At 46.1% G+C, this 10054-nt stretch overlaps 1 protein-coding gene across 1 annotated transcript in view; it reads right to left on the reverse strand.

Annotated features, from left to right (window-relative positions):
- LOC144753573 (cytochrome P450 2D15-like) overlaps positions 1-8708 on the reverse strand; it is a 318479-nt gene extending 309771 nt beyond the window's left edge. Inside the window, exon 1 of the mRNA XM_078641220.1 lies at positions 8358-8708. Within this exon, the coding sequence (XP_078497346.1) occupies positions 8358-8564 (207 nt within the window). The 5' untranslated portion in view covers positions 8565-8708. The remainder of the gene's footprint in view (positions 1-8357) is intronic.
- Positions 8709-10054: the final 1346 nt, after the last annotated feature.

Consider the following 10054-nt stretch of genomic DNA (forward strand, 5'->3'; position numbering starts at 1 on the left):
TTGTCCGCTGCGGTTTGCGCCTGAAGGGATCCCTGTGAATCCGTTGAATGTCTAGATTGAGTACTCCTCGGTATGTGTTAAGTTTAAAGATTTTATGAGGAGTTGAATAATATATGCCTTGATGTTGGTTCCTTCGCTTCCCTCTGGTACATTCAAAATGCAAATATTACAGCGCCTTGCGTTGTTTTCCAGGGCCTCCATTCTCTCTGCTAGTAGAATGTCCTCTTTTTTGAGTTTCACTATTTCTTCCTTGGCATTATTAATTCTAGAGACATTGCCGCAGTTGTTTCTTCCAACACCCCAGTTCTTGAAAAAAGCCCGTCTATTTTGTTATCCAGTGATTCACAATATGTTCTGATCTCTTTTTGGATTTTAGATGACTCCTGAAAGCCTCGTTTGATGTCAGCAAACAAATTAGAAATCACTGTTAGAACTGAGGAGAGATCCAAAGAAGAAGCAGAGGCTGTAGCATCTGCAGTTGATTGTGTTGCAGAACTATGAGAAGGGTCGAGAGCTAGTTGCAATTGAATATTTTGAATATTCTGATCCACATTTGAAGGGGCCTCAACTATTGGGTGATGTTGATTGTCCAGCTCTAGATCTGCTGGCTCAAGGCTTGCATCTGTTTCCAAACTGGTACGTTTACCTGAAAGGCTAGAGTCTTCCACTTCTGTGATACTAGTAGATACGGCCGGAATCAAGTTGGACTTATTGAGACTAGAAGAGCTACTGGGGCTATTGCTGGCGTTGATACACTGCTCCATTGATACCTCTAGAGTTGGAGCTGCGTTTGCTGTCGCAATATTTTCAGTGGGCAAGCCCCCCTCTCATTGGGTTGACTCTCGTTATGCTGCTCCCCTTCCATAATTCGTGGACAAGAGGCCATACAACTAGATATAGCAGGGTTGGAAATTATGTCTGAAGACACACAAGTAAGGGGGGGGATGCTCTGTGGGAGGCTCAAGACCTGAGGTATGGCCTTGAAATAAGACCGCAAAGAAGGTGTAATCTTGGAACCAGAATCCAGAACTGATTTTACCGCCTTGGCTTTTTTGGCTTGTTTAGGTTTGACCTCTGAAGAGAGGTAAGAAGAGGATTTAGATAGCGTTCTATAGGTACTGGAAGTACTGCCGCTATTACTAAGAGGTATTACACTAGTTGGATTAGCTAAATCAGGTCGTGCTACAATATAATCTCGGTCCTCCCCCCCAATCGCCTGTGTGGATTCCAGAGCTGAAGTGGCAAACAGGTTTGGTTTACCCCGATTGGACTTCCCTCCTCGGTAATGGTATAGACTCCCGGTTTTAACGGCTTTTTTCTCTCTGTGCCCCTTATTATTTGTTACTGGAGTCAGTTTTATGGAAGAGTCATGCCGGGCTAAGGTATGACTTCTGAGGGAATAGGGATTATTAGCCAACCTAGTGCTCTGCTCTAGAGTCCCTGCACCAAGTTTTGACTCTTCTTCCAACCCAGCAGAACCCTCTTTGAATCCCTCCACACACGGCTCGTCTAGTGCCTTCAAAAATTGATTAGCCACTGCTTCCCCCTCTCCCTGGCTCCCCTTCACCTTGTTTGCCGTCAGTCCGGGTTTATTGGACTCCACTGCTGCCTCCGGTCGAATTGTCAAAGTCGGCTCCGAGCTGTTCAGGGTCGCGCCCACCAATGCCGCCCCGCATGCCTCTCCAACAGCAGTCCCAGGAAGAAAGTCTCTGCGGAGGGAGCGGACCTGCCTCCCACGACGGAGCTCCAGGGCGGCCCGGTGCCACTTCCACGGCACCATCGACGACGACGAGAACCAAGTCCGCGGCTGGCGCAGGAGCAGAGTCGGCAACAGCAGGGAGACACTCGGTAGAGCAGATACCGAGTCAGAGCGGAACCCGCCCCCATGCACATGCATGGAGAGTGAAAGGAGACCGGATCAAGCGGGCCAGTAATTGCGGAAAATCTTTGGTGAGAAGAGATTTAATCCAAAAGTAGGTATTCAGCAATAACAGAATAACAGGAGAATGCTGGCAGTGCTAACACTCGGAAATAGCCCTCATTCACGAAAGAAAAACCCGAACGCTCTGCTAAAGCTTAGAGCGGGGTACCGCGGCAGCTAGCCTGCTGCCGCCATGTTCCTCTCACAGCTACTTAAGTCGATATTCTTGACCACAATATTCTTGCTGTTGATGCTTCTGAACCACGATATTAATGACTCGATATTTGTCCAACTTGATATTTTTTACTCAATATAATGTCTCTGCACCTTTGTCACCAGCTGCCTCAACTACAGCAACGCCCTCTACGCCAGCATCTCCACCCAGCTCCTCAGAAAACTCCAGACCATACAGAACCTGCAGCCAGACTCATCCTGGACCTTCCCAAACAAACCCACATCACCGCCCCCCACACCAGGGAGAGCTTTCCTGGCTCCGCATCCAGACAAGATGTCAGTTTAAGGTCCTCGCACACACCTACAGAGCCCCCAAAGACCTAGGACATGCCTACATCAATCATCGACTGAACTTCCACCAACCCTCTAGACACATGCACTCTCTTCACTCGACCTCGCACACCATCCCCACATCCGTCGCAGCCGTGGCCGCTCTTTCTCCTACATCGCTGCCAAGACCTGGAACGACCTTCCCCTCCAGTTCCATACAGCCCCTCTGCTGACAGATTTTATAAAGAGACTCAAGACCTCGCTCTTTGACAGCAAAACAGCACCCAGTTACCCCTAGGGATGACAGTGTTGCGCTTCACAAATGTTGTTTGGTAATTGATTTGATTGATTGATTGAAGGCGGGCCTCAAGCAGCAGTGCAGTCCTCTGAACTACAAGGCAGTCCTTCTGACGTCTTTCACAGGTCCAAGAGTGTACTGAGAGTGGTTCAGGAGGTCCAAAATGTACACCTGGTGTCATTCTTTGAAGTACGGAAAACTTCTAGACTGTCCCCACATCTGGTTCAGAAAATGTCCTTCTATCCCCTGCACCAAGTGGTCTAGGGTGACAAAAAGCTGGTGTGAACTCCCTTTGTGAGGTTGCTGGAGGCAGCCTTTTGAAATGTAAGTGAGAAAGGGAACAGCTCCACTCCACCCATCCTGGCATGGTGGCCCATTCTGCCAAAACCTAGTCCCTATTTGCCTCAATTTCTGGGAGGAATACACAAAAGCCAACAAACCGGTAGCATTTGATGAATGTCTTAAAACAGAAAGGTTTTTAGTTGTTTCCTAAAAACAATGTACGAAGTACATTTTCGCAGGGCCATGGGGAGCTGATTCCAGTACCGCGGGGTAAGGTACGAGAAGGCTCTACCCCCTGTGCGGCTTAGACGTATTCGGGGAACATTTGGAAGAGCTAATGAGTTAGATCTAAGGTTACAGCCCGAAACCTGCTTTGTACATTTTTTTTCCAGGTAAAGATGACCTTTACCATTCAAGGCATTAAAAGTAAGGCAACAAATCTTTAAAAAGGATCGCTTCTTCACTGGTAGCCAGTGGAGCTCTCTCAACAAGGGAGCTGAGGAAGAGCCTGGAGGGCGGTTTAGAATCATCCTTGCCGCGGTGTTTTGAATCACCTGCAGTTTGGCAAGCAATGTCTCACCCACTTCCGCCAACAGCACATTCCCGTAGTCCAGGCGACTCATCACCATAGCCTGGACCAAGGTTCTCCGATGTTTGATGGGCAAATAAGGAAGGATCTTGCGTAAAAGATGGAGGCTGTAATAACAGGAGCTAATAGTAGTCGCAATATGATCCTTCATGGGCGTACGTGCGCTGAATAAATAAAATATAACATAACATAGCATAACATAGTTAGTGTCAGGTCCAGTTTTAATCCAAGATTTTTCACAGATTGAGTTGGAGTGGGAGCCGTTCCCAGCTGACCAGGCCACCAGTCTTCTGTCCAAATGGTTGAGACTATAGCCATAAGCATAATCTCGGTTTTGCTAGGATTCAGCTGGAGGCAGTTCTCCGTCATCCAATTAAAGATGGTGAGCATACCTGCTGAGAATCGAATTTTCTCATCTTCTAGATTGGAACCGATTGGGAACATCAGCTGAGTATCGTCAGCGTAGGAGATTATCTCAAACCCAAATGGTTTGACAATTTTTGCCAGAGGGGCCATGTAAACTTTAAATAATGTAGGACGTAGGCAAGAGCCCTGAGGTACACACTTGTCCAGACAGGATTTCTGGGAAAGATACGGTCCTAACATTATCATTTGCTATCTATCTGACAAAAAACGTTTCAGCTATTTTAGGGCTGTGCCTCGGATCCCACATAAATATAGTCTCTCCACGAGCAGTAAATGTGAGATGGTATCAAATGGCGTGGAGAGATCTAGGAGGATCAGAACCACTGATCCCTTGGCATCCATTACCTGCCTCACGGAGTCAGTTACTGCCAAGATGGCAGTCTCAGTACTAAAACCTGGATGAAATCCAGATTGTCAAGGGTCTAAGATTTTATTGGACTCGAGATATGAGCTTAGCTGCCTATTTATTATGGTTTCCAATTGCTTGCCCAGAAGGGGAAACAGAGATATTGGTCAGTAGTTACTAAGCACCTGAGGGTCAGCTGTAGGTTTATTCAGGATAGGTCGAACATATGCTTCTTTCCAAACGGTAGGAATAATGCCTGATTGTATCGAACAGTTAAAAATTTTGAGAATTTCCACGGCACAACTGGGAGATAGAAGGGCCATAGTTTTAGGAGGACATAGATTGCCAGGCGAACCAGATTTAGCTGACGATAATGAGTTAGAAATCTCATCGAGCATGGTTGTTTTGAACTGGTCAAGAGTACTAGCTGATGGTATCTCCAATTCATCTAGTCCAGTTGAGAGGGTCGGCTTCTGAGATTTAATAGTTGGGAAGTTAGCATAACTCTGCGTGATTTTTTCCCTGAAAATAGCTTGCTAATGAATCACGGTGTTCTTGAGATTTGGCCGGGGATTGTCTACAGGCTTGAGGTAATACGAAGTCTTTAACTATATTCAATAGGGCTTTGGATGAGCTACTAGACTGATCAATTTGATTCATGATGTAAATTCGCCTGGCCATTTTTATGTTCTGATGGTAGCTAGCTTATAGGCTTGTCTATCCAGCGAGTCTTTACTACATCTCCATCGTCTCTCCAGAGTCTTGCACTTGGATTTGTCAATTTTTTACTCAGCTGTATACCAGGGGGCGGATTGCACCTGCCGGGCTGGACTATATTTTATTTGAGGAATTGTGTGGTCCAGTGCGGTCACTAAATCAGAATTGAAACCTTCCAGCGTTCCAGAGACGTCAGGGTCGTCTGAACCACATTCCCGTGGACGGGGGTGGAAAACCTCATTGAAGGATTCGAAAGATAGTTTATGCCAAGGCCTGAGTAATTCCTTCTTCTTCCGTTCCATATTTCCAGTTGGAGTCAATATAGACGGAGGTTGATAGGTAAACATGACCATAAAGTGGTCATTCCACGTTAAAGGATGTGGGGGATAGCTGCTAAGATGATCGATATTAGTAAAAATTAAGTCAAGGGCGTGACCAGCCCGGTGAGTGGAGCCAAGAACCCTTTGGGAGAGACCAATCAAGTTAAGACTAGTTATGAGATTGTTTACTTCTGGATTGGCAAGATCTTCGCCATGAAAGTTAAAGTCTCCCAGCAGAATAAATTTGCTGGAAGCTAAGACCTGCATGGCTAGTTGTTCGATCAGATAGTTGGGAAAATTAGCTCTCGGACCTGGAGGCCGATAAATTAGCGCTCCTTTCCAGCAATCCGTGGGAGACATGGTGATTTTAAAAATACCCATTTCCAATCTATCGTTACCCAAGGTGGAGATCCATTGCACCTTAAGATGGTTCTTAAAGGCTATAGCAATCCCTCCCCCAGTTTTTCCCACTCTATGTAGATGGATGAATTTGTAGCCCTCCAGGATGGCCAAATTGATTGATGGATGGTTTGTAGGTGTTAGCCAAGTTTCTGTGATAAAGCAAAGCTCTGGGGAGTAGGAGGTTATCATATCCCATATTTCAATGGGTTGTTTTGCCAAGGATCGTACATTGCATAAAATGTACTTGGGGCTAGTAGAGTCATGGTCCGGTTAGTTTCGTAGGTCAAGTGAGCAGGTAGTGACCAAATTGCTCTGAAAGAGGCAGGTTCTACAAACTACCGGTCCTTCCAAGACAGTTGGAAACTTTGTTGAGCAACATGTGTTGGGGGAGTGATTAATTAATCCTCTGGTATCACGCAAGGCTTTTCCAGAATAAATCAGGCGATTCGTGGTCCTTGTAGTGGTCATGGTTTGGGCAGCATTTCCTGCCTCTGGGCTCGTTTGGGCGCAGATGGGCACAGACGGGTTTGCCTTTGGCGCGCCTTCGGCGTCATTTGTACTGTGAGGGCGAAAACAACTGGTCCGCAAGCTGAAGTTACCCCCAAGATGGCGGCCTTCCAAAGTTGCAGTGTCCCTCTCTGGACAGAACCTAAGCGGCTGAAACGGTGAGTGAGTGTGAAAGGACAGAGCACGGTTAAAAATAGTAGAGTGCAAGTTTAAAGACCAAGCGCTAATGCTGGGGAAGTAGTTTACATGATTCCCGGCTTCCGCCTCAGGAATCGCTGTCAACTATTCACAGTAATGTGACCCAGGATGCAGACTGCAGGCACCAAATGGTTAGGAGTAGAAAATGCCAAATTTCTAAAGTGACATTTTCGGATTTGTTACTTAAATTCTGACTTTACCAATAAAAAAGAGCTTAAATTACAATTCTTTTGAGATCAAACATTACATTTCTACAGGGTCCCAATCAAATGTAGGCATGTATTAAAAGTAATAAGGTAAACCAATGTTATCCTATGGGAGAGGTGGGCTTCATAGTAGTGAAGAACGAATTTGTGAGTTTTTCACTACCAGCACACGTAAAACTTAAAACCCCCTTTTTAAATACAATACACCCTGCCCTATGGATTGCTTAAGACCTACCTTATGCGTGACTTATACGTATTAAAAAGGAAGGTGTTGGCAAAAGGTTTTTTTGGCAGGTCAAATTTGCAGTTTAAAACTGCACATAGGCTGCAATGACAGGCCCAATCATGATTTAAAGGGCTACTTAAGGTGGTGGTATTATAAGTGCCTCAGGCCCACTAGTAGCATTTAATTTACAGGCTCTGGGCACATGTAGTACCACGTAACTATGGAATAGTAAATTAATTATGCATATTCGGTGTAAGCCAATTTTACCATGTTTAAAGGCAAGATCACAGTCACTTTTGCACTGGTTAACAGCGCTAAATTGCACAGAGACCTAAAGCCAACAAAAGCGAATCTTAGCAAACAGTAGGGAAGCAGGCAAAAGGTTTGGGGGAAGACCACGCTAAAGGCTGTCAGGTCTAAAACCAATGCAATGGAGGAAAAACAGGCACTCAGCTTATCACCTCACACATACTCAAAAGAAGCTATGGTTTGGGGGCAGGTTTATGGCATTGTCCAACTACGGTATGATAAAAATATGCATGCCCTATGAGAAAGACGGATGTAGCTTCCTGTATGAGTAAATACACTAGTATTGATAACTATTTGTTTTAATTTAATTTATTATAGCTGATCAACCCCATGTAGGATGTCAAAGAGCTGTAAATAACACAGACCCATTATACAGAGCCAATTAATTACATAAGTGCGTAAATCAATATGCATGAAATGTTACATAAGGCGATGAAACTTACAAGACGTAGGAGTCAGATATCATACATATTGGTAGGCATTTTTTTGGTAAGTGCTTTGTCTGGACAAACACAAAGTCAGAATTTATTTGTGGTTATCTATACTAAAAGGGCCTCACCATTACTTAATCCCAGGAGCCATTTTTTTCGATTTTCAGCGCTGGCTATAGTTTTAAACTAGTCCCTCGTGCAGTACAGACACTAGAGTGGCGGTGGGACGTTACACTCAAATAGACAAAAGCATGTAGTCAGAAACTCAGATCACATTCCATGGGGGATAACGTGATTGACAAAGTCGCCAGCCAATGGCTGCAAGAGACCAGTCAAAGAACGCCAATCGATTAAAGGGCGAACCCAAAGGACACCAGATATATAATGTTAGCAATAGGTAATTGGGTGTTTATCTCTTAAATGCTTAAGGGCTGTAACACTGTCAGTCACATGACAGGCATGGCTGGCACCTGAGTGGAGCTGTCCTGTCGCTCCACATGCAGTCTGTTTATGAGTAATAGGAGTGCCAGTGGACGTGAGTGAACATTCACTTTGAAATCTCTAAATATACTTCAGCACCACGCATAGACAGATCGGCTCTGGCACTCCTTCCGAATATCCCAAGTCACCCCCACACAGCATGAGAGAGGTGTCAAACACTGCTCGCGGCCTCACCTTCTCAAAGGACGCAGCGGGGTCGCTGAAATCCACCTGCAGCATGTTCCCCAGGAAGGGCAAAGAAAGGGGTCCTGGGGGGTAGCTCCTCCACTTCTTCCTGCGCTTCATGAAGTCAAAGCAAAGAACGAAGACGGCGAAGAAGAGGGCGAGCAGGCTGAGGCTGCTGTAGGAGGAAGGACGCAGGAGCGCTGAGGGCAGCTCCATGCTCAGTCGTAACCTCCGGCTGTACCTTTTCAACTAACTCCACAACCCAGCTAGCTCCCCGTCTGCTCGGCCTCTCTGGTGCCTCTCTCCTTTCTCATCTAGCCCCGCCTCATCTCTCTACGACACTCGTTACTCCCTCTTATTATTATCCGGTCCCTCCTACTTCGGTTTCTCACGTTCGCCGGGCTTTTGGTTGACCCACGACACTGTTATATTGATTTATTTTGTTTTGCTTCTCTCTCTCTCGCGCGCGCGCGCTCGCTACCTTTCTCCCTGCACACTTCTTCTTGCCCATGTTTGTGGCCCCCTCCCTTCACCAGGCCTCTTTCAGCAATTCACTTATTGTGTTGAACTAACTCATACCGGTTTGGCGAAACACTTTGACTCGAAGTAATATGATATTTACAGTGATTTTTTTCTTTGATGAGGAATTTTTGTAGTCAACATCAGGCGCCAACCCTGGGTATCTTTTCTAGCTCTGCTCGGGGAAAAGCTACTATACGAATGCAATAACATTGTAATATGAGAGTTTAATGTCGCTTGTTTTATTGCTAAACTGTGGAATTGTCGTCGGGGACAGTGGGAGTCCACGCGAAAGCCTAAATGCCGCAGAATGTGGGGTGCTTCTATTTCCTGTCATACTCCTGCAGGGTGTTCTGAGCTTCTGCAGTCTCTGCTGTGCGTTGGCAGTCTCTGCTGTGCTTCTGCAGTCTCTGTTGAACTCTTGCAGTTTCTGCTGCGCTTTAGGGGTCTCTCCGGTACTTGTGCAGTCTCTTCTGTGCGCCTGCACTTTGTGCTGTGCTTCTGCAGTCTCTGCTGTAATTTGGCAGTCTCTGCCGTGCTTCTGCAGTCTCTGCTGTGCTCCTGCAGTTCCTGATGTGCTTTGGCAGTCTCTGCTGTGCTCCCGCAGTATCTTCTGTGCTCATGCTGTCTCTTCTATGCACCTGCTCTGTGTGTTGTGCTTCTGCAGTCTTTGCTGCGTTTTGGCTGTCTGCTGTGCACCTGCAATTTCTGCTGCACTTTGGCTATTTCTTCTGTGGTCCTGCAATCTCTTCTGTGCGCCTGCACTGTGTGCTTTGGTTCAGCAGTCTCTTCTGTGCTTTGGCAGTCTCTGCTGTGCACCTGCAGTTTCTGCTGGGCGTTGGCTATCTCCTCTGTGCTCCTGCTGTCTCTTTTGCACCTGCACTGTGGTTCACCAGTCTCTTTTGCGCTTTGCCATAGTATGCGCACAATGTAATACTCTCTCTTCCCCCCATTCTGTCACCTTCCGCCCACGCAGGGCCCAACAACTCTTAGAATCCGTTTATGTTGTTCAAGGCTTAGACTTTATATTCATATCAAATCAGATAATCATCACAAACCACTACGAGAGTAAAATTATTCTTCTTGGATATACCTCATTATTCACAGCATCGCAATTTAGCGACATCCACATGTCAAAGGCAGTAAGGAAAATAGGCCAAACATTACACTTGAAACGCAGCTTGGCC

Source organism: Lissotriton helveticus, chromosome 1_1 (genome assembly GCF_964261635.1).
Source record: "Lissotriton helveticus chromosome 1_1, aLisHel1.1, whole genome shotgun sequence".
Classification (NCBI taxonomy): domain Eukaryota; kingdom Metazoa; phylum Chordata; class Amphibia; order Caudata; family Salamandridae; genus Lissotriton; species Lissotriton helveticus.